We start from the raw sequence: 23,572 nt of genomic DNA, 5'->3' as shown, positions 1-23,572 counted from the left end.
TAACCTCACTACTAGCCCTATCTCCTATGCGGAGAAGGGCGGTGATCAACTCGCAAATATGTTCAATTGTGCCCCAAACCACAGCACAACGCCTTATCATCAGCTCTCTTTTAATCTGAGTCGCTATGTATATAAAGAACGGCCGCCTCATATCCATGATGCAACAACATCCTCCCAATTCAACTCTGAACTGTTGCAGGCATATCAACAATGGCCGACTTCTTTCGAAAGGTGGTGAAGCGCGTCGAGCTGCCTCGCGAGGACGATACTGTGACCCATGAACAGTTGTATTTGGCGAACAAGGATCTGCTGCCAGTGCCTGTCGAAAATAGAATCTGGGGGAAATGGACATGTAAGTATATTTCGGTCCATGTCTTTGCAAAAGCTAATCCCACGCAGATCTCTTCTTCTGGTTCGCAGAAGGCAGTAGTATCACTTCCCTGACTGCTGTTGGCACTGCCGTCAAGAATGGATTGGTATGTTCCCACGACTGTAATATTCCACAGCAAATAACAGCTGCTAATGATTCTGTGTAGAGCTGGTGGGAAGGTACAAAACTCCACTCTTCATATTTATATGATACTAATTTAGGTACTAGCTTGGCTTGCCTGCATCCTCAGTCATCTCATCCTTGTCGGATTTATGGTGTGCACTGGGCGATTAGGAGCTTCCTATCACGTGCCCTTCCCCGTCGTGGCTCGTGCGAGTTTTGGAACATGGGGTAGCTACTGGCCCCTCATATCCAGAAACATCATGACAGTTATCTGGTCCGGTGTGCAGGGTGTGTCTACGTAATATCGGTGAACAAACTTTAGTGATAAACATCTACTAACAATATACCAGAGGAAACTGTATCTACCTGCTTCTACACGCCTTGACCCCAAAAATCGCGAAGGTCCATAACCCTTTTTCCAAGGATGTTACGATGACCGGTGGTCGCTTGATCGGCTTTTCAATAGGCTGGTTTATTACACTTATGTGTTGTTTCGTCCCCCCTCACAAGTTCTCTAGACTTGTAGCCCCAAAAAGTATCATTATGAGTATCTTCATCTTAGTCTTTTTCGCTTGGACCATTGCTAAAGGAGGTGGAATCGGCAACACAATATATCGCTCCACTGTTATTCCTAAGGGTATGAGCCATGGCTGGGTATGTCTCTTCCTTTAGGCTTTAACAAACTGAACGTCCGTTTCTCCTGGAATATGGCTAACTTTCATCTAGCTCTTCTGGTCTCAGACCATGGTCCAAACCGCATCAAATATGACATTCGCAGCAAACAACTCGGATTTAACCCGGTATGCACGCAGACCTAATGACGCCTTATGGATGCAAGTCATCGGGTACCCCATCGGTACTGGCATCGTTGCCTTCTTCGGTGTTTTTATCATCTCAGCATCCCAAGCTATATATGGCAAAGTTCAATGGGACCCAATTGCGATCCTTGATGGTTTCCTGCTTATGGACTATAGCCCAGCAACACGTGCCGGTGTTTTCTTTGTGGCTCTTGGTTTCTCCTTCTCTCAAGTTACAACTATGATCTTCGCCAACTTGATTAGTGCGGGTAACGATACTTCTGCCCTTGTTCCTAAATATATCAGCGTTAGACGAGGTGCTATTATTGCTATGATTCTCTCATTTGCGATTACACCATGGAATCTATCCAAGACTAGCTTTGCTTTCACCAACTACCTTGGCAGGTAAGTCAGGCCTATGGGCAGGAAGCCTAGAAATTATCAAATCCGTACTGACATGTTCCAGCTACGACGTGTTCCTCGCGGGTTTCGTCGGCGTAATAATCGTCGACTACTTCTGGGTACGCCGCGGATTCCTCGACATCCACCAACTCTTCTCCGGCAAAGCCGACGGCCTATACTACTACACCCACGGATTCAACTGGCGTGCATTCGCAGCCTACTTCCTAGGCATGGTTCCCTTTCTCCCCGGTTTCGCTGCCGTCTGCGGCGCCAAGCACATCCCGGACGCTGCCAAGAAAATCTTCGCGCAGTCTGCCATCTTCTGCATCCTGCTGAGCGGTGGCTTGTATGCGCTTTTCTGCTGGATATCGCCACCGGCTGGCGGTATGCAGAAAGTGTGGAATGAGGTTGAGCCTGGGAATGATTTCATCCCGAGGGTTGATTATGTGGATGGAGAGGAGGGTATTTATGATGAGGAGAAAGATACTGCGGTGGTTGAGAGTAAATCTGCAAACTAGAATATATACAAGCTAAGAATGAGAACTATTGTAGCGGGCCGAGAGTAGTTTATAGATAGGGATAGTATTAATGTGGCATAACGTGATTTACTAGTACGCTGGCCATATCAGTCTACTAACCACCTTTTCCCATATTACTACTTAATTTTAGCACGCATTTTCTGGATATGGTTGCCTACATATAGGGGCGAAAACAGGAGGGCGTTATTTGCGAACACGTGATGCAAAACAAATCAGTACTACGGTTCAAGGCATGTCTAGGAGTTCTAACCACTGTTTCCTATTCCTATTTCTATTTCATAGTATAATTCATAACTATCTAGGTATTTCAAGAAGTTCTGCTCCAACCAACCTGCCACCCGCGTGCACGTGCATCTCCCTCTAGCAGCCAATCATTCATGACCTACGGCTCAGCTTCGCAAGGCGCAGCAAACTAACCCCTCCTGAACCCCCTCCTTCCTAGCCCAGTCACCGTAGACAAACAACGTCATAGGTACGGAGTACCCGTCCCGTACCTGTGTGAGGGTGAGGCTGACTGGTTTCAATATAATCCTTGCCGAACGGAACTATCGAGGCAGAGCAGGACACTTAATTACTCAGCCTTGCTTGGCCTTGGCCTTGACTGACATTCATCAATCACTCCATCGAACGATACGAGTATATAATCCGTATATTCCCCTGCAACTCCCCCAACCCTACATCTACATCAACACACGCATACGAAACAAAAACCAACACAAAAACAACATACACAAAGGAACGCAAAGATGTGTTTCGGCAGTAAACCACAACGCAAATACGGAGCGCCGAATTCACGACCGTATAAAGGGTAAGTCCAGTCCAGTTTCCTCCCCTAACTAGTCCCCGTCTCGCCTTGCCTGGCTTTCCCCAACATCAAAACACCGTACCCATCTCCTCCAAATCCGCCCAGTCCCCCACCCCCCATCATATCCACAGACATACTAACATACCTACGCAAAACAGCAGCAGAACCCGCCGTGGCAACGCAGGAGCTTACTCAGGCGGAGGCGGCGATGGCGGAGGCGCTGGTGCTTATTATGGAGGGGGAGGACATCATCATGGTGGGGATGGGGGTGGTGGTGGTGGTGGACATCATGGTGGTGGAGGGTGGGGTGGCGATGGAGGTGGTGTAAGTTTTTCTTTTCTTTTCTTTTCTTTTCCTTTCCTTTCCTTCCTATTATATTACATTATTCGGCTTAAGCTCTCTCCCTCTCTTTATACCGAGAAAGAAAGATACGGGTGATCACAGTAAAGCAAAGCAAATACTGATTGTTTGACAGGGAGGTGGAGGTGATGGCGGAGGAGGCGGGGATGGTGGAGGGGGTGGTTCTTGATAAAGAATTGCGCGCTTTTCCTATCTGGAGACTGGGGTGTTTTGATGATATGATATGATACACGGCTTACGATTGCTTATTTGCTTTCTTGCTTATCAGCGCACTGGGATGGTGGATTGGGGATTTGTACTAAGTTGGGTTGGTTTCTTATGGATTAGGTTAGGAGGGGACTTTCATTTCGTTTCGATTTGATCAGGGGGCAATGCATATCAAACGGCAGAGCAATTTCTGAAGATGATGGAGTGGTGAATTCTTCATTTCATGCTCTAAGGCTTCCTTGAATCTTTCATCCTCATATCCAACTCCATACTCTCTCCTCGCGGGCCTTTTCCTTCCTCCTCTACGGATTGTTCGCTCTCCAATATAACATCGTTTTGTGTTTGGCCGTTCATCTCCCTTGGGTCTTTTCGACGGCTTCTCCTCTGTGATTGCAGTCAAGTAGTCTTTGAAGTCGCAAACCCGCGGTGAAGATTATCCTCTCGGATTGTTCCACTCTAAGCTGTTTCATCGGACTGCGATGTACGTCCACGGATTCATTCTTGATATCCAGCACACTGCAGAAACTCGTAGTGGGATCTTGGTAGAGTGATCGATAGCGAGAACGGAGTAATGATGCGTGTTCAAGCCTTGAAAATCTCTTTATTTGTCAACCGTGATAACAGTTGTCTTATGTATACCAGTCCCCAAGTCCTCCACACCTCCACGATGATCGGTCACCCCCCCGAGCTCCATCCTATGTTCTTTCTGTTCCCCAACCCCGCACGACATAATCCTCGCAAGGCTGAACAAAGCTGAGGCTTTATGACAGCGGCCGGCGGTAATCTCTGTAGTGACGGATGATCGAGTCAGGCTCAAACCCAGCATATCTGCAAATTCGGGGCTGTAGTGTTTCGAGCTACCGGTATTCCGATCATGCCGGTGTGGAAGCCGGCTTTCACCCACCATACTCTCAGCGTCCGCAACCTTGAAGTCGACGGGTTTAGTTGAGAAGAAGAAATTGTTGAGAAGAGGACGAAGTGTAGCAATATTGGCGGCTGTGATGGCGATTGCCGGCTCCACCATTGACCATTTGACGAGGTTTATTGCTTCCCAGGAATAATCCTTGGTTTGGGAGAGGCTTCTGATGTAGAAGATGCGAACGATGGTAGCGGAACTCGCACTATAATTATCAGCAAATATTCAAGAACATGACGACGAGCTGAGACAATGACGTACAAAAACCCGAGGGAAAGGATGAGAATGACTGAAAATTTGGTTCGTGGGTTCATCTGCATCCTTCTAACGAAGAAGATGGGAAGGATTCCAAAAGACCAGTCAGTGATTGCGGACATTACAGCATGCGCATCTACGCATCAGAAGTCTAGTCAGTTTTCTTCTTAGCATAATGCGAAAAGAGTAAATGCAAATTGTCTCTACTCTTGGGGATCTATATAAATCACTTACAAGTAACATTTGCAAGTATTGTACTGCGTAAGCATGAGCCTTGGCTGTTGCCAAACTCGGTCCACAAGAAATCGATTGGGCTGCATTGGAAAAGCAGGAAGAAAAAATATGTTGTGGTGAATACCATGACAATAGTCAGAGTAGAGTAGACGATCCGTGTCTGGTATTTCTTGCTGCAAAGGCGGAGAAAATATGTCCCGATTGAGAGTTTGGCCACTGCTGTTGTCACAACATAAAGAAGTTCGCAAATAAATATAATCTAAGAGCATCAGTCGCTGACGAATAGGTTGTGTGTCTTTCCCCGTACCTTGAATCCCGATTCCTTGTCGGTCGGCGGGATGTTGTTCATGTGGGCACCAAGTCCATATTGTTTTGCTGATAGAAAGAGAGAGCAAAGGAGAGTAATGAGGATCTTGTGGGTATCAGCTAATGTTTCAAAGAGAAGACGTTGGGGGGCTACCATGGTTGCAAACATGAGCCAGTCCTCTTGGCCAACAAACTTGAGTATCCGAGTTCGAACATACAGACGGAGTAGAGCGGATATCCAAGTCAACAAGAGGGCCATTACCGCAATGCCCGTGACCTGCGCACCTCGGGTGACTCCTGTAAACATTGCGAAACTGTCGGTCTGGTATAGGTAAGGGAAGGTAAGGGAACAGAATGAAATGAGATATGAAAGGACTGGCTTCAAAAGACTACAACTGAAAGCTGTATTGGAAAAGAGAGCTAAGGAGGCATTAGGATATGAGATATAAGGCGAAGGAAGTGAACTAGAAGAGGGATAGTATATTAGTGTGGAGAAATACCTAGGGGGTAGGAGTAGAAATAGTTATTTCGAATCGACTGAAACGCAATGGAAGGGAGCACTGTTATGAGTCTGGTCTGTTGGTATACCTAAATCTCCTAGCGTCGTGAATCAGCTTGCACTGCACTGCGCTTGCCGAAAACGTTGGATATACCTACCCTTTCCCTTCAAGGGAGCGCGGCTAGCAGCCACCCTGTGCATCCTCAGCCATACCCAACAGCCATTTAGCGCTAGCATAGCCCCAGAAGCACTGCTCTGAGAATGCTCGAAGATGCTGGAGAAGTTCATTGTGTCCCCGCAAGACAAAAGTCACGCTACCTGAACCACCCCTTTAGATGTGAGACTGTCAACAACCATCTAAGTACTGAGCTTATCAGGGATTCCGGCATGAAAGATGAGAAGCCCAGGAATAAGATGCGAGAAGATTCAAGACCCGACATATGGAAAATGCGCGGAAAATACGCCCACTCCGGACGTGGATAGAAGCGAACAAATATCGTACGGAAATCCTTGCGCTGAGATACGTTAGAAGCCTGCCTTGAACTCCTCAAAAATGCATGAAGATCAAATCAGATTCTAACTTCTTCTCACTTTTGATCAATGGTTGCAAATCAAATGGAGGATCTTGTATTCTCGGCGGCGAATCGAATAAAGTCCTCCCCAAAGAACATTTCAGTCCACCGTTTTGAAGATTCCATTTCTCACAACAAAATCGTCGACCTTGGGTATATTCCAAGGCTAGTCTGTTTTCTACCTGCCAGCTATATTTTACCCACCCACCCCCTTTTGACAACTACTGTCACATCTCCCGTCTTTCTTGGAGCTATAGTAACATAACCAGCGTCCCAAATAAGGCATGATGGAAGCACGCGCTTTGTGTAGAACCAATCAACCTGACTATTCGAGCAAGCAACATCCTTACCTGTCAAAGTGGGCTAGTAAATTAATTTTTGGCGGGGGAGCTACTTCGCAGTCTCTCTATTGCTGTTTTCGGAAACTTCCTCGTTAGCGACTCCTACATCGCCTTCGCCAGTACTCTCGATGAAATGGGTGATGCGTGTCGTGGGAAGCCAAGCCGATTCTGGTGTAAACCACCAAGAGATAAGTGCAAAAATTGTGACCGCAGCCATGATGATCGGTGCATCTAAAACGGACGAGAGTTAGCCAATGGATTAAAAACATTTTCTTTTCGTGTCCCAAAGATCCACGATCCAGAAACGACTATCAAAACGTACAATTTAGTGTCTGGCCCGAAACTGGGAATTCGTAAGGCGAGAAGAGAACCGCAACGACCCATCCATTCCAGAAAATACCAATGAACTGAAAGGGCCTGCTCAGCTTCCCCAAGCTCCATCTCGGCTTTGGGAAGTTTTTGGGGGTGAAGAAGAATCGACCGAAACAGATCAATCCGTACGCAGCAGCTGATGGCACGCCAGCAGCCGATATCAGCGATGTGAACGCTACTGCTGAAGGTAGGATGGTGCATGTGACAATGGCAGCAACTCCCCAGACAACGAGAACAGCATTCTTCGGCTGGCCTTTGCGTGAAACTTGCGAGACCCAACCCGAGAAAGGTAGAACGCCGTCTCGAGCTACGGCGAATACAAGGCGAGACGCCGCGACAATGGCAATTGCGGTGTTCTGGATATTCATGTTAGATATTTGGTCTGGAACTTTTGATTTAACTCCGGGTGACTTACTAGCCACAATGCAATGATGCAGATTACATTCATGAAGACGTGTCCTCCACGCCCGAGAACAAGGGCGTAAAGGGGGACGAATGGCTGAGGAGCAGAGAATGAGAACAATGTATCGGCATCAGGCTACATTCATCAGCAAGATCATGGGCCAACAAAGTCAATTATTGAACTTACCGCACAGAACAAAAAGAGTATAATTGCTAGGAATCCACCGATTCCGCTTACAACTGTACTCCAGAAAATACCTCTTGCTGCGGTAGTAGCTGCATTCTTGGTTTCCTCTGCAACGTGCCCCGATGCATCAAATCCAATCAGGATTCCAGCCGTGGCTAGGTATGACAGACACCAATTCCATCCGGGTGGAGCTCCCGTTCCATTGTATGTTGACATGAATGCTTGCTCGGCAGTCCTAAAACCTATCGTATTGGCGGTTCCAATAGGAAGCCAGATAACATTGAGAAAGAAGTCCAGCAACACAAAGAAAGATGAGATGTAGAACACATATCGAAAAAGACGTTCTAGATGGAGTTTAGTGAGGTTCAGGCGCTATTTAGTAGATGAACGACTCACGTGGCAAAAAGTTGACCAAGGCGGCAGTTGCCAAAAGAAGTTCTGTACATATCCACTGCACCGCTCGAAACTTGACATTACTGGAGTCTGAAGGAAAGTCGACTCCGAAAACAGTGATTTCCTATCAATGAATTAGTATACGTGGTGGAAATCCTACAATTTTAGCACTCACAGAGAGCATATAGTTTGCTGCTGCTTGAGAATTACCTAGTTTCTAAAATCAGTACCAATTATAGGATAACATTCGAGAACATCATATTTACTTGCACAAAAGGTCGTCCATGCCGTAGTACTCCACCAAGCCACAATAAAGCCGAAAAGACGCCCGAACAGAGGACCGCCGGATTCCGCGGCCCATAAGTAGATAGAACCAGCTGACGGCGAAGCCGAACATGCTTCAGCAATCACAGCGGCAGTGATAAAAGTAAAGACACAAGTGATGATATAGCTCGTCCTACACAGAAAATCAATCTCACCTAGATGGACTGGGACAGTATGGAATTACTTACCAGTAAGCCAGGTTTCCACCAGCAGCAATGCCCGTGCTGAACGTGACTCGGACGCCACCTACAAAATACAATGCAGCTGTTTGGTTCTTAGAATTGTAAATAAAGTCAGACGATGCTGCAAGAGGCAATATTCAACGAACCAAAAGATGTTGAAAAGTTCTCAATCAGGCCATATGTACGAGTAAGAACCTGTATATTGTTTTAATACACGTATTCTACAGATCAATCTTGATGTACATACTGGCTTGTATCCCAATTTCTCCTAATCATCCATTGAATAAGAATTCTATAGTAGTAGCTTTGGCAGATCGAGCGACTTACGAGCAGAAGATCATCGGCGCCTTTAGTACTCGCCGCTTCCTCGGATGCGGAATTACCATCGGCATGGTCCTGTTGACCGCTTAGCCGATTCGTATGGTTAGGTGCCGAACTATGCATCATCCTGTGATGCTATAATGAAATAGGTAGAGTAATGATTCAACCAAAATGCGAGAGTGAAGACTGCGAAACTGCAAAGTTTTCCATGTGCGCCGTTACACCGTGAACGGTGACTTTTGGACCACGTGTTTGACGGAACACCGGATTAGCTTAGTCATGCATGAGGATATCTCATCGCAGCACCCGTAAGATCTCAGCAAAGTCAAGTCTTCACCTTACTCCTTAAATCGAAAAAAAAAAACCCCCTGCCTCAACGCTACGGAGTAAGCGTACTCGTAGCGGCAATGACGCGATAACAGAAGTGGTACTGTACCATACTATCAGTTCTCGAAATCTTTCCAATGGTTTAGCAAAGTAATATAAATAAGGATTGATGAGGAACAAGCACACTATATATACTGTATACTGTACCAGATATACCTTATGCTTTGGGCAAGGCAGAAATCGGTCGTTACTGGGCCAATATAATGGATTGGTTGGCTGAAGACCCACTTCCCCCCCCTTGCAAGGGGCTTAAGCGATACCCCGCGCTGCTCCTTTCCTTCACTGCATAAAGGCTCACATGAATGTCACGAATATTAACAGTAACCGCACCGCGGGCACCTACCTGTTAAGGGTTTACAAGGTATCGAAATCCCTGGAATCTGTGCCAAACAGAACTCCCAAAGGCATTACCATATGCCAAATAACTATTCTCTTCCTCCATTAGCCACTACATATCAGCTCTAAAGCAGTTTCACCCGTGGTCTATATTGCGGAACGAGCAACAATCATGTCAAAGCATTCCAGACACGAGTCTTAACTCACACGAGAGGGGACAAGCGCTTCGATGATTAGGTCAGAAGGTGCTAGTGTGCTTAAAGAGCGTTGCAGAAAGTCTGTCTCGAGAGTATACAGACAAGAAAAGTTCCATTCCCATCAACGCATACAGAATCAGCATGAATCTGAGATCTTCGACAATAACGGCCGCCATGCCCGGAACCACCATAACACGAGAAGCACGAGAAGCGAAGGTCCAAGAAGAGCAAGCCCGAGAAGAGCAAGCCCGAGAAGATGGAATCCGCCTCCAGAAGCTTCATGCTTGGAAAGACGCCGGATATGAGGGTTTTCAGGCGACAGTGGATTGTGACAATTTTTTCAGTGAGCTTCGTGCCACGATCTCACGATGGGAAGTCACCAGCGGGCAGGAAATGGTTGCAGGTTCGAGAGAAATAAATAGGGAAGATGCCTATACACTAGGCCAACCCTTGGAGACTTATGAACGGGCTCTAGAGCTGGTCGTGGACAAAAAAGTTGATGAGAAGAGGGCGATGAAGGCATGTGATGAGGCGAAAATGGTGTTTTTGGAAAAGGTAGAAGAGGATGAGGACGTGAAAGAATGCTGATAGACTGTCTCGAAGGAATAGAAATGCAGCTTGCATGCGTTCTCACGGCACCCCCTTGGCCATTTGCGAATATTTATGTACAAGCGATGATTTGTTGACGAGCAGTGATACCACATTTCCATAGTGTTCAACAGTGAAAGAGTCATTCTTAGTCTGGCTGTAAACTCACCCGTCTTGGAGTGTAACGGTAGAATGAGTAAATATGATTTAGAAAACGAAATTAGATGCCAAGATACGTACTCAGAACTTCAAGCAATAAGATGCTACGGTCATATCATGGAACTGGAGAGGTTCACCACGGCCGGGGGTGGGTTGCTCGGATGAAGGCGGTCAGGTCAGACTGGCTAGTCATTCACCAATTTTAAAAATATAGATACAAGAAAAAACAAACAAGAAAAAACAAAGAAGAAAAAGCGCAAGCTTCTTGGCTTAGCACTCGCCCCACGATAAGCAAGCCAGCTCTTAATGATGGCTGCTCCCGAGTCTAACGTCGGAGTTCTTTCAGCGGAAGCGCAAGCAGAGAAAGTAATCCTCGCCACATTGATCGCTCTCGTCAAAACGCCAGCCGATATCCTCGGGGCGATCCATTATCTAGATAAACGCGGCCATACGGAGGGTGATGAGCTTAGGGAGACAGTATTCGAAGCTGTGATGCAGGAGGCGGGCGCAGATTTCGTGAGAGCATGGGATGAGATCAGCTTCTGTCGAATGGTCGGAGAGCCGATAGCCCACATCGTGCGTATCGGCCCTGGTTCCGAGGAACAATCTGTTGATTGAGGAATTGCATATTTTGGCTTAGCATTGGGTGATGTTGGCTGGAAATGGAGCACTGGGGAGCTGGGGGAGCACAAGGAATTCAAGAGGGGTGGAGTTAAAGGCAGCTCAATGCCAGGTCAACTTCGGGCGTTTTTGGCGGCATAAAAACGAGAGAAGGGTTTCGATCAATGGACATCTGACACTATGGGTGACGCTCGATCTAGAGTGGTGGAGGTCTATCACAAGTTTCAGGAAAAGAAGGGGGTGTTCAGTTATGGTACAGAGTTCTCCCAAATTCCATCATGACAACTGACTAATGCTAGCTAGGCTCGGCTGAGATGGAGGTAAAGGAATGCCTGAAAATTAAGCCTCGTCCTGATGATCTCCAGGATACAGGAGCCCAAGACACGGATACAGGAGGATTGCACAAGAAAACTCCAAAACTGACGGAGCCACGACAGACTGATGCTGGGGGCTCGAGCTCACTAAATGAGGAGCCAGAACGCCTTCGCAAACGACGCAGGGCAGAACTGGGCCTAACTTCAGAGTCAAACACCCGTTCGGACGGAATCACCCTTGTCGAGGCGGTGGATTTTAAGGAAGCGGCAGCTAAAGCCACCAAAGCTGCGGAAATGGTCAAACTACTCCAGCTTTCAAATACAGCCAAAGCCAAGGCCCTGCAAGTAAGACGAAACTACGACAGTACTCTCGACGACATGGATGGTGTCCTTGCGAAATGGGCCGCGGGGCATAGTGTACAGATATCGAGTTTGGAGGATGTATACATTCAGATATTTATGCGCTGCAACATCTGGCTGCAGAGTTTCAACGAGCCAAAGCCAGTATCGAGAAAGCGGATCGCAGCGAATTTGAGGCACAGAAAAAGCTCGCGGAGTATAAACAGAAGTGAGGGTGAGGGGACATGATCGGAGTCCTTCCAAGGAAGCAGTTTGACCTTGGCCATAAGTTGCCATTATTGTAGGGGACACAGTCAGGAGAGGCTCAGTTGTATTCCACAGTTGCATTCATCTCGTGAGAGAATTAGACGGCATTCTGCGAGAGAGTCTCCAAGAATACATGCACTGAAGCTCTTTGAAATGCGGTGAGTATAATAACTACTCCGTAGAATCTTTCAGTGAAGTAAGCAAGGGGTGAAGAGGTTACTGTACGATGAGCGAGTGGCCAATCAGAAGGCGACGAATGGAAATGCAGCTAGGTACTGGCGCCACACCAAAATCAACCCCTGTCCATTGCCCTGGGAAAGGAAAGTTTGGGGACCTTGATGGCTTGCTATTACTTACCCGAAACAGCCAAAAGCAACATCGTCATTGCACCAACGTAAAGACCCTTGCCCTCTCACTAATCATCGAATCCCTCGACCTCCCTCGCCCTCGCCCTCGCCCTCGCCTTCGCCCTCGCCCTCATGTTTGCTGTCTCATCTTCACTATAAATACCCTCCGCCATAAATTGAAGGAAGAGAGGCTTGAAGACGCCTATCGTTCAGTACAGTGCTCTCCGACTTGCGCCGGAATACCACCAAGTCCGCAGGCAAGAAGGATCCCTTGACCTGGCTGCCCAGGCTGGATACATGCAGAAGTATGGGGTCCAGCATGGATAATGATACTCGGGGATGGATTATGTGTGTAGTCAGTGGAATTGGTAGGTCAAGTTTTTGCGTCTGGGGGGGAAGTATAAGGTAGCTGACCCCTCTATTAGCTTGTGTCGCCGGAGCCAGCATAATTTGCGTCGATGTATTAGTACGATTGATACCGAGTAAGAAGAACTTCAGGATACAGGATAGTAGTGTCTTCCTTGCATCCTCGTTGAGTCTGAGTTTTGGAGTCATGGTGAGTCTTGACCAAGCAATCCATCTTTGTCAGACCAGATGCTGACGGAATCTAGCTTTTCTCCGCCCTGTACAGCATGCTCCCGTCCTCGAAAAAGTACCTTATAAAAAGTGGATATACACCTTCAGAGGCGGCATGGTTATTGCTTCTCGGGTTTATGGTTGGGTTCGTTGGGATACAGGTTATTTCGAGGTTTCTGCACCACTATATCCCCTCGCATGTTGTCGACTGCGATCATAATCATGAGGAGGAAACAAACCACCACTCCCACGATCATAGCAGAACACAATCGCATGGGAGCCACAGCCATTCACACCACTGCAAGGCATCGACGTCTAATCAGAGGGCGACTGAATCTACCCCTCTACTACCTGGCGAGGAAGCATCCAACGGGAACGGTAGAGCTTTACCCCCACCTGTAGATAATTCGATGCCAAGAAACAGCAGTGGCCCCCCCCGCTCCCGGCGGGCGACTGACAATATCGGTCATCGAAGACCCTCTATGATTGAGGTGCAGAAGCGGGTTTTATCTTTTGTGAAAGACACCAAGACGAATTGTGATTCCACCGGACCATGTTTTGGATACTCAGACCCATGTGGCCAAGAATGCTTCAAGCATATCGCCACCAAAACAGCTCCCAACAGCCGACACCCAACCTTACTCCGCACCACAACAGGTTCCTTATTTCCCCCATCCTCCACCATATCCGAAGAAGACGACGACGAACCTCCCACCCGCCGCTCAAGAACCACCACTCGCGCCCACTCCCGCGACCCAATGGACGAGGCCTGTGATTCGGAGTCTGACACCGAAGACCTGGAAGCACAACATCATCACCACGTCCCCGAAAACGCCTTCATGTCCATAGGCCTGCAAACATCCATCGCCATCGCCCTCCACAAGCTCCCCGAAGGGTTCATTACCTATGCAACCAACCACGCGAACCCCTCTCTCGGATTCTCCGTCTTCATGGCTCTCTTTATTCACAACATCACCGAAGGCTTCGCTCTCGCCCTCCCTCTCTTCCTTGCTCTCCACTCCAAATTCCGTGCCATGTTCTGGGCCGCGGTACTGGGAGGAGTGAGTCAACCTTTAGGTGCAGGCATTGCTGCAGCTTGGTTCAAAATTGCCGGAAATAAGGGCCACAAACCTGGAGAAGCAGCTTATGGAGTGATGTTTGCTATTACGGCCGGCATTATGGCTAGTGTGGCCTTGCATCTCTTTGTTGAAAGCTTGAGTCTGACGCATAATCGGCAGCTTTGTGTTGCGTTTGGGTTTGTGGGTATGGCGATTATGGGGATCAGCAATGCTCTTACTTCTTGATCTGAGTTGGATGAAAGAATGGTTGCTACTAATGACAATGATGTATAAAGGGAGATGGAAGGGATACTTGCGGACTCAGGACTGTATTTTTATATGAATGAATTGCAAAAGCGTTGGCGTTGGAAATTGCATTGGGAATGGATGGAGGGGAAAGCATTATTAGCATGGAATTGGGTGTACAAGCTTGGTGTTATGGTTAGATTATTCTTCTCGCGAAAATTATAGACATTGAAGCTTGACTTCTTGGTGACTAGATGTAGTCCACATTTGCAAACGTCTGCCAGTTGATATAGAGGACCGAAGACAGCAGCAATCACTTGAAACTCGCCCCAGCTAAATCTCGTCACACGCTTCTTTTCATTTCACTTCTCATTACGCTATGTACAGAGTTTGCAGAATTTAGATATTTTGTCCAATCGGTATTCCGTTTTGTCGATTTTGTATAGTACACGCTCCCCTTGCCTGCGGGAAAGGAACTAACCACTTTCGGGCTTGAGATGTAAATACTTAGACGTATTTATACGCTCCTAGCCTTGGAAATGCAGAGTTCTTGACCCCTTTTTTCACTCTTCTTCTCCTCGCCTACAGTAGCCTAGCTTTTTCCAACATTCCCTTCCCGCTCCAGTCCAGTCACACCCGCCACTCCCTTCTCACGTGCCCTACCTAAAATCGATGCGCTCTCCTCTGCTGCGTCCTCCAAGCCGTATACCCAACATACGAACCCCCAACTAAGCCGAAGAACGCAACGACCTTGAAGAGAAACCAGGTCCAGCTGCCCGTGCTTTCCTTCTTGACAGGCTTCCCCTTTGTGGGCCCGCTCCTACTTCCTCCTGCACTCCCGCTATTGTCAGCCCTGCTCTTCGTGTCATACAGATTTCTCGTCGCCACGCTGATAATATCATGGTTATCGCTCAGCTCGCCCGTCTCTGCACTAAAGCCTAGATATGCCACAGAAGGGATGGTCGGCGGTTCGCTCGTCTCAAAGCACAACTCCCACTGGTCCTCTTTCTTATACTGCAACTCGAGCTTCAGACTCGTGTCCTGGAAATACGTCAATTTCGCCTTGGTAGGCTGGTTGGCATTCCTAATCCCCCGCGCGCTGCAGCCCATGAACTCGTTCTCCTTGCCGTCGTTCGCTTTGTCGTAGGCCTTTTGCCCGTCGCCCACCATGGCCATTACGTAGGGGAAGACGGTGCCCGGCCGGTTGTTCTTGTACGTGTCGAAGAAGATCCCGAGGCCTTCGAAGCGGTCGGTGCTGCCGAATACGTCGCCGCCTGTGGCCCGCTGCTTCGTGAGCCACATTGCGAATCCGTCACCATGGAGGGTGCCGTCGCCGTGGATCTTGAATTCTAGTTCGATCTGTTCGGTCGCCCATGTCAGCCAGAGAGTGGGTTTTTATGTATTTGGTGGTCGGGGTATAGTAGAGGTTTTGATTGGGTGCAAAGCAGCGCAGAGACAGATAGACAGACCTCCCAGTTTGTGGCTGTTAGTGGCACCCGTGAGAATATCCATCCTGCTTGTGAGGGCCGGTCCGATGTAAGTCGTATGTATCTGTACCACGCATCAGCCTCTCTCCCCTCCCTGCCACAGTACTGTCCACATACTTGTCTGCGCGTATAATTGTATCCCCACCAAAATCAAACCAGCGACTCTGCATATCAGAATCCAAATACGGCTACACACGCCCAAAACGAATGTCAGCTCTAAACAAACATTCCACCCCCCCTTACATCCGCCATGTAATGTAGATCGTTTCGTTTACGGACCTGTTGAAGAGTATGCGTGCGCAACTACTCCAGTAAACCTCATTAGCATACAGTCTCTTCTATCCGGGAGGAAGATCGGGGCAAACAAACAGGTATACTCCGAATGCCATCCGCATTTGTCGTCGTCTGGTCATGAATACCAGCCATTACACATGCTGCCAGCCATAGCGCGGCCGACAGCGATGTGGAAAACCACATGATTCCTATCCTTAAAGTAGTAAAAGCAAAGTAAAATGCCCAGGCACGGAACTGAATGTACGTGGGAAGGACGGAGAGAAGAATCGAAAGAACAAAAGCGTCGCGCTGCAAATCAAAAAAGGAGAAGAGGCTGAGACTCTCCAGTATTCGATAGCTGGCCTTTCTGCGGAGTGCAGTAATCCCTGCACGTCTCTTCCGATGTTTTGTTCCTGAGGGATTATTGTTGATCCGAGCCGAGCTCCCCAAGCCAAGCTCAAGCAAAAGTTTGGATGACATCGACATCTGTTATTTTACAAGCAAAGCAAAGCAATCAATCCTCAAACAACCACGGAATTCCTTAAATCGACAAGAATCAGCACCTTGTTTTCGAAGACAAGAAAGGACAAAAGGGAAAATGGATTCATTGAATAGCTTCGGCGCCTCGGCCGACCCCAAATCAGCAGTCATGAACCAAGTACGACAAGAAGCAGCCATGAACAACGCTAGATTACTGATCGAGGTACCTATTTATCCCTCTTCCCCGCTCACTCACTTCCTCTACTCATGCTCGGAAATATACCGAACTGATGCTGATTCCCCAAAGAAAATAAACGACCACTGCTTCGAACGCTGCGTGCCCAAACCCGGCTCCTCCCTCTCATCTGGCGAGACAACCTGTTTTACGCAGTGCATGGAGAAGTACATGGCGGCGTGGAATACGGTATCGAGACAGTATATCGGGCGGATACAGCAGGAACAGGGGAAGGCGGCTGGGGGTGGGAGCGGAGGCATGTTTTAGGCTGATGGGGATCTGTTTGTGGGAGTCCGAGGTCATGATGAGAGGGCCAATTGTACAACTACGACACCGTGAGACGTGGGCATTGCATTGGGAGGCGCTGTATTATATGTATGGATGGGACCTTGCCTGCTGGGCTGCGATGGATTTGGCGTGATGTGATAGATGGACAGCAAGCATGAATCACCACTTTGATTAGTTATTTTTTGGAGGGGTACTTGGATAGACCAACTTGTATTCGAGCCTCGTTCAAGCAATCCAAAGCAGTGGAAGTGTCTCGCACTGAGGTATGTTATTAGTGTGACACGCAGTTGAGAAAGATAAAAAGTAAGTGAGGATGTTTTATTATTGTCAATAAAGAACCTGTTCTAAGTACTATGCGTTAGTCGTTTTCTTATTTAATTCGTATCAACTGATATCCCCGAGTTTGTCGCCACATAGGGAGGAAAGATGTTGTATTCAAATAAAAATTGCACAGTACAGTACGCTTAAGCTCGACATGAATCTTGTCTAGATCTACTATTGTGGTGGGGTGATATATGTAACAGGTGCTTGGTTCCACTGCTAAACCTATGGCCAAGGGTTTACTTCTACCCCAGCTACGTATACGACTTACCTTCATGGCAGTATCCACTCACATCACACCTCACCCCATGCAAATCGTATACGATAATCAAAAATATATCATTCTCTCATCTAATATCTACTTATAATCTTCTTCCTACTCTAATCTCGCTCTCCCTAGCAAATAATCCCACCAAACAATCCCACCAACATGTAAAAGTAAAACGCCACAAATGCTATGCTTCAAGGGTATGAATATGCAAAACTCCGACCATGAAAACTTATAACCAATCAAAAGAAAAATATCTCCATCTAATGTATGCATGCATAATATCTAGTGCCGGATATGCCCATCCTTTTCCTCTAGTTCTCGCATGTATTTTACAAATGTTTTCTTGTGGATCTGTTTTATTTTTGTTAAATAATGATTATCATGCGGAGATGGGACTGAAAAAGTAGGGAATGGTAAGAGGTAAGAGGTAAGAGGCAAAGGGGGAGGGCAGGAAATAAGTGCTTACAATTCCAGCAAAATGCCCTTCTTTCGTCACGCAGACATAGCGCAAGCCAAGTTTAACAAAACACTCGTAGACGAGGTCCATTGGGGAATGAATATCCAATGCCAATGGTGCCTGATGAGGTGTCAGTAAGTAGAGAGTTTCGATCATAGCAACAAAAAGCTTACTGGATCAATATAAGGCGTGAAATCCGTTGGATCAACATCCTCTTCATCATCCGAATCATCCAACCTAAGCACCTTCGCCATAAGACACTGACTGCCCACCTCATCATCTAAATTATCCAGCGCGAATCCCAAGTCTGGTGCTGGTATCAAGCCGACGAGTATTTCGTCTCGAATGATGGGTAGACCGCCATCGACTTCACCAGCTTGGTGTAGAATGTCGAGTTTGACGCGGAGACTGCTTGCGGAGACCAAGGGCGAGTTCGAAATGTCAATTATGCGCTCGCGGCGGACGCGTGGGACGATGTCGCCAAGGTCGGAGGTGAAGATTGGTTTGTGTTTGTTGTTAAGGAAGGGGTATGAATTTAGGTTAGTGAGGAGATCCTGATTTTTGTTAGTTACAAAATGGAAATGCAAATGGAAGGAAGAAACGCACATAGATACTCAAAGGCTCCATGAAATCAGCAGTCCACTTTGCAATGAGAATTGCAAGGGAGAACGGCAAGACATAATCCAGACTTCCGGTCAACTCGAAGAGGATGATAGCGAGGGTTACAGATAATCGGGTAACCCCGCACATGGTGGATCCGGCAGCAACGAGAGCGTAAACTCCAGGGGTAATGCAAGACCTGCCGCTTGAATGCGCAGCGCAGTCCCCGAACATGGGGTAGAGTGGGAATCGAAGAACCATCCATTGCACGAAGTGACCAACGATGCGCCCCATTAAGCCACCAACGACCATGGATGGGACGTAAATACCCGCAGGAACTTTCTGTTCGTACATTAGCACTTGTACTCTGATATCGTGGTTGGACGAGTTACTATGCCAAACGTGATTATCGTGAGGATGCCCTTGATGAAGAAGGCAGCTGCTAAACTCAAAATTACCGGACCAATTTCATCAATCGAACTTGGACAAAGGCCCATATCATCTACGCTTGCAATATCACAAGCGCTGGACAAGTTGAAGAGTAGCTTCGCGACCGGAACCTTGGTGTACGGATTCCAGTAACTGACTAGCCCTGTAAGAAGAGCGACTAACATAACTTCAACAAGTGGATATGTCTTGATGACGTTGATCTTGCGAAACGTCTTGGCCCATGATCGGGACGCCTTGATAAAAATAGCCCCGACGGCTCCACCTAGCATGCCGACGACAGCGAATATAAAGAGCTCGAAAAATTCCCAATCAGTTAAATATCGGACTTCGAAGATGACGATCTTGTTAGTCCCATACGGATTGAAGAATTTGAGCGAAAGCGCTGCCGTAATGCAACAGAAGAACGTTCTAAATAACGTTTTTGCTGGAAAGAAATACGCAACTTCCTCAAGTGAGAAAAGAACGCCACCAATGGGGGCGCCAAAAGCAACAGCGACTCCAGCTGCAGCAGCAGCTGATAGAATCTCTCTGCGCTTCCCATCGTTTCGGTCGTATTTATCGAACAGTCGACATGCAATGTTTCCTATACAAGTTGCAATGTGGACGAACGGGCCTTCTTTGCCTAAACTGAGGCCTGAAGCAACACTCAAAATCAAAGCGGCGCTCTTAATAACCAAGGTTTTCACACCCAAAAAACCGTGCAACACAAAACCACTGAGGATGACTCGAACTTCGGCGACACCACTACCGGCAGCTGAGTAGTAAACCATGGGCTCAGCTAGTTCTGCATCAGGGGCAGGGACCGATCTCGGGCTGTCGGTACCATCTGACTCCACCTCGGTTGGTTTCCTGGATATGGCAGCTAGATTCTCATCAAGCGTGGAGATATGGTAAGTTGATGGTACAACAGTCTTTGTTGTAAGAGTCAACAGACAGGCCGTAGTTGAGAAGAAAACAACTAGGATTACAAAGATCACAAACTCAACTATCTGTTCTTCGACATGAGGAATTTGGATGTAGTTGGACCAAGCTTTCCATGAAGAGCAGCGTCCTCCTTGGGGACAGCACCTCTATGTATTAAATTAGCCATGTCTGCACCGGTGAGTTATGTTCCACTGCATCATAGAGTTTTTGCCGATATCTTCGTTTTCAGAAAATGCGTGAACATGGTTGGCATGGGATGAGTTATGTGTCATGTTGGTTGATGTGAAACTTCCGGTACAGCTCATGGTCGCGTGCACCCATAGTACTACAAACTAGTGATAGGAAAACGATCTGACATACCTTCTCACTCATAAAGAACCCCTTATGGCAATACCCATCCTTCCAATCAAAAAAAGGAGCCTCCGACACATCCACAGCATACGCCACGAAAGCCGTAAGGAAGCCAACGAGAGCACTCAAAATCCATCCTTGCGTACCATCAAAGGCGGCCTTGATACGCCCGCGTATATCCTTCCGACTCCTCAGAGCTTTAATTCGATAGGCATCGGCGATACTGTCGTGAACCCAGTCCGTAGACGTAAATTGATCGTACCATACTCGTTCGTCGGAGAAGAGGCTGAGCTTCGACTCTCGCATCGAGTCTCTTTTTGTCAAGGCACCGATTAGTCGTGAGCCTAGGGAGCCAGCACGGCTGTGGTGTTTTGGGTGAAGGCTTCCTAAAAGTACGGTGTCAGTTGCTGAAGCTACTTAAAAAGGTGGACAGAGGCCAAGCTGGTCTGTTGGTTTGGACATACCATTGAAACTTTGCCGTCTTGACAGACGAGATCCGCTGGCAATGTTGGTCCCTGAAGTAGCAGCAGTATGGGGTCGAAGCCGTGAACGAGGACCATCTCGCAGAAGAGGGGTCCTCTCGTCATTATCAACAAGACTATTTAGGGAGCGCGAGAGGTCTGGAGAGCGTTGTGTTGGTGAGGGTGGATTCGAGGATTCGGTGGATTCGAGGTTGGGGTTTGCGGAAGTCATGGCGAGACCGCTCCATGTCTTCTTCCGTTTAACGGGAGAAGGAGAAGAAGACATCGGGCAGGAGGAGGGGCTTATGGCAAGTTCATGTAGTATGCGTAGATAGAACCTGTAGGTAGTAGTGGTGTAGGTGGGGTGTAGTCGACTGGTCTGGACAAAGCTAGAGGAGTGAGTGCTGCGCCAAGAACAATCAATAGATGGGTAGGGGGTAGGGGTAGGGGGTAGGGCAGCTGCCAGCTACTCCGAAGTACGCCTTTCGTAAATGTATAAACTCCCATATGAATCACCTCATACCCCAAAGAGGGGAATGGGAATAATCGGGACACAACAGCAAAGAAGCAAAGAAATCATATGGTTGCAAGTTGACCGTGATTCACATATAGCACGGGTGTGGCTTGTGATTGCACACCCCGCATGATGCAGTGTTTCCCACTGAAGGTGCACAAGCTCTGTACCACAATCACAAGGGCATTTCTCCTGGTCGCCGCCTACAGATCCACCAGATCATTCGGTCAGCTCAGCTCAGCTCACTTCCAACCCTTGGGATTGCTTCAGAGGTCATACTGTACAAGCACAAGCACAAGCCCAAGCCCAAGCCATCTCGACTCCCGGCTGCTAGACAACATTTTACCTTTACCCGGTGGTTGGAAATCCGTACCTTACCCAGGCCAGGTAGTTCTGCCACCCTACCATTCAGGGTCCATCCTGAAGAGGTTACTGCATATACTTAGGTACCTATGCTAATAGGCTGAAGGGCGGTGAAGCATTTATTTGTTTTGTCTACCTATGTACCTATTTAGGTGTTGTACCTAGGTACCTACATACACTCAACCTCAAAGGGCCATTTCAACTTTCAAAGCGGGGTCCCTCATATCACAATAATTCCCCCACCATCGCCAACCCAGCGCCATGGCAGACAAGAAGTATCCTCAATTTCTCTTAATTGGGGACTCAATTATCCAATTTACCAGCTTCACTAAAGATGGCTTCTCTTTTGGAGCTGGACTTTCAGAACACGTCGATAGGAGACTAGATGTCATCAATAGGTTTGTCTCTCCCTTAGTATAATGAATAAGCCCTATCAACTCATTCTCCCCAGAGGCTTAAGTGGATACAACACCAACCAAGCAATGGTCATTCTGGACCGTCTCGTCCCATCTCCCTCTTCCGCCAAAGTAGACTACCTACTTCTGCTCTTCGGCTCCAATGATGCCTGTCTCCCAGATTGTCCCACCAAACAGCATGTCCCACTGGATCAATACCGCAAGAACATGCACGCCATCCTGAACCATGCATCTGTCAAGGCTCACAATCCCACTATTCTACTAGCCACACCACCCCCTCTCAATGAAGTCCATCTTGAAGCTGAGGACTTGAAAAGAGGCCACTCAGCTCTTACCAGACGTCAAAGCTACACCGAGCAGTACGTTAAGGCTGTGAGGGAGATTGCGGAAGAGTACAAGGATCAGAGAGTCGTGTTGGTTGATCTTTGGGCTGCTATGATGAAGGAAGGTGCAAGATTGACTCCTGGTTTTGTGGAAGGAGGGGGTTTGTTAGGGTCAAAAGAGAAGGGTGATAGTGAGGGTTTACGAAAGCTGGTGGTGGATGGCCTTCATCTTACGGGCGCGGGATATAAAGTCTTCCTTGACCAGGTTTTGCCAGTGGTTGGGAAGGAATGGGCGGGGGAACCGATGCATGATCCTTCGTGGATCTTTCCGTGAGTACTGTTTCAAGGAGAATAGACATTGCTAATAGCTTGTAGTCACTGGTCAGTTGCACCTTCCCAATAAGGGGCTTAAGTAGGCACCTTAGTAGGTGCCGCCCAGTAACTTTTCAGGAGGTTTAAGAAGTAGTTTGTATAGACAACTAGGAGGTACTTTAGATTTGAGCTGTTAATGGCGTACAAGCAGTGTGCTTACAGGGATTAGAGAGGGTTAAAGATCAGGATAAATGTATACGCGATAGAGCTCAAGACCACCCAATAGCATCCAATCTCCGCATTGCTATATGATTGGGAGTTTGCTGAAACCCCTCAGATACAGCAATATAAAACAAAGAGGTATCTGACCAATGATATAGTTTTATAGAGTATTCAATTCTAGGGTCATTGCTGCCCGCGTTTGCGTCACATTCCCTGCATGAGGTATGTTAGTTTATTCCGGGGTTAGAGCCGCTAGATATAGGGCCACTTCCACTCCATTCTGTTCACCAGCTCTTCTCTCTCACACCACACTACAACCTGGACAGGACTCTGCACGCGTCTTGTTCGAAGTAACATTCACCATCTGCCATCTGAATATACGCCAACGGCGAAAATTGCCACCAATATCTCCGGTCTGGGACCCTTGAAGACGGACCAACAGCACGGTCACATCTCCAATTCCAGTCCAGATTGAGCAAACA

General features: G+C 47.7%; 8 protein-coding genes across 8 annotated transcripts; 4 read left to right on the top strand and 4 right to left on the bottom strand.

Moving 5' to 3' along the window:
• Nucleotides 1-210: 210 nt before the first annotated feature.
• On the top strand, nucleotides 211-2,210 carry fur4_2 (Uracil permease; the record flags this gene model as incomplete). The annotated part of the gene is made up of 6 exons (XM_031145368.1): nucleotides 211-352; nucleotides 400-476; nucleotides 592-791; nucleotides 844-1,147; nucleotides 1,220-1,695; nucleotides 1,757-2,210. The coding sequence occupies 6 exons, from the start codon at nucleotides 211-213 to the stop codon at nucleotides 2,208-2,210; spliced, it is 1,653 nt and encodes a 550-aa protein (XP_031009509.1).
• A 1,994-nt stretch (nucleotides 2,211-4,204) lies between these two features.
• LHYA1_G000375 (uncharacterized protein) lies at nucleotides 4,205-5,636 on the bottom strand (the record flags this gene model as incomplete). The annotated part of the gene is made up of 4 exons (XM_031145367.1): nucleotides 4,205-4,724; nucleotides 4,781-4,910; nucleotides 5,009-5,267; nucleotides 5,316-5,636. Coding segments are annotated over 4 exons (1,230 nt in total), but the record flags the coding sequence as incomplete, so codon positions are not given.
• A 1,139-nt stretch (nucleotides 5,637-6,775) lies between these two features.
• Nucleotides 6,776-8,982, bottom strand: thi9 (Thiamine transporter thi9; the record flags this gene model as incomplete). Its single annotated transcript, XM_031145366.1, has 11 exons — nucleotides 6,776-6,957; nucleotides 7,049-7,454; nucleotides 7,514-7,636; nucleotides 7,688-8,031; nucleotides 8,084-8,204; nucleotides 8,256-8,290; nucleotides 8,347-8,537; nucleotides 8,593-8,668; nucleotides 8,733-8,781; nucleotides 8,834-8,854; nucleotides 8,914-8,982. Coding segments are annotated over 11 exons (1,617 nt in total), but the record flags the coding sequence as incomplete, so codon positions are not given.
• A 3,787-nt stretch (nucleotides 8,983-12,769) lies between these two features.
• ZRT3 (Zinc-regulated transporter) lies at nucleotides 12,770-14,342 on the top strand (the record flags this gene model as incomplete). The annotated part of the gene is made up of 3 exons (XM_031145365.1): nucleotides 12,770-12,830; nucleotides 12,888-13,018; nucleotides 13,074-14,342. 3 exons carry the CDS (start codon nucleotides 12,770-12,772, stop codon nucleotides 14,340-14,342), a joined length of 1,461 nt encoding a protein of 486 aa, XP_031009506.1.
• Nucleotides 14,343-15,005: 663 nt separating this feature from the next.
• Nucleotides 15,006-16,306, bottom strand: LHYA1_G000372 (L-type lectin-like domain-containing protein; the record flags this gene model as incomplete). The annotated part of the gene is made up of 5 exons (XM_031145364.1): nucleotides 15,006-15,701; nucleotides 15,812-15,893; nucleotides 15,947-16,017; nucleotides 16,073-16,108; nucleotides 16,160-16,306. The coding sequence occupies 5 exons, from the start codon at nucleotides 16,304-16,306 to the stop codon at nucleotides 15,006-15,008; spliced, it is 1,032 nt and encodes a 343-aa protein (XP_031009580.1).
• A 394-nt stretch (nucleotides 16,307-16,700) lies between these two features.
• Nucleotides 16,701-17,084, top strand: tim13 (Mitochondrial import inner membrane translocase subunit; the record flags this gene model as incomplete). Its single annotated transcript, XM_031145363.1, has 2 exons — nucleotides 16,701-16,805; nucleotides 16,890-17,084. The coding sequence occupies 2 exons, from the start codon at nucleotides 16,701-16,703 to the stop codon at nucleotides 17,082-17,084; spliced, it is 300 nt and encodes a 99-aa protein (XP_031009508.1).
• An 895-nt stretch (nucleotides 17,085-17,979) lies between these two features.
• On the bottom strand, nucleotides 17,980-21,226 carry Clcn3_0 (H(+)/Cl(-) exchange transporter; the record flags this gene model as incomplete). The annotated part of the gene is made up of 7 exons (XM_031145362.1): nucleotides 17,980-18,048; nucleotides 18,164-18,274; nucleotides 18,328-18,708; nucleotides 18,761-19,096; nucleotides 19,147-20,274; nucleotides 20,489-20,865; nucleotides 20,944-21,226. The coding sequence occupies 7 exons, from the start codon at nucleotides 21,224-21,226 to the stop codon at nucleotides 17,980-17,982; spliced, it is 2,685 nt and encodes an 894-aa protein (XP_031009507.1).
• Nucleotides 21,227-22,078: 852 nt separating this feature from the next.
• Nucleotides 22,079-22,959, top strand: Iah1 (Isoamyl acetate-hydrolyzing esterase 1-like protein; the record flags this gene model as incomplete). Its single annotated transcript, XM_031145361.1, has 3 exons — nucleotides 22,079-22,215; nucleotides 22,269-22,886; nucleotides 22,932-22,959. The coding sequence occupies 3 exons, from the start codon at nucleotides 22,079-22,081 to the stop codon at nucleotides 22,957-22,959; spliced, it is 783 nt and encodes a 260-aa protein (XP_031009571.1).
• Nucleotides 22,960-23,572: the final 613 nt, after the last annotated feature.

This window comes from Lachnellula hyalina (assembly GCF_007821495.1).
Source record: "Lachnellula hyalina strain CBS 185.66 chromosome Unknown contig00004, whole genome shotgun sequence".
NCBI classification, from domain to species: Eukaryota; Fungi; Ascomycota; class Leotiomycetes; order Helotiales; family Lachnaceae; genus Lachnellula; species Lachnellula hyalina.
Note: the sequence above shows the minus strand (reverse complement) of the source record. Positions and strands in the feature narration are given on the sequence as shown.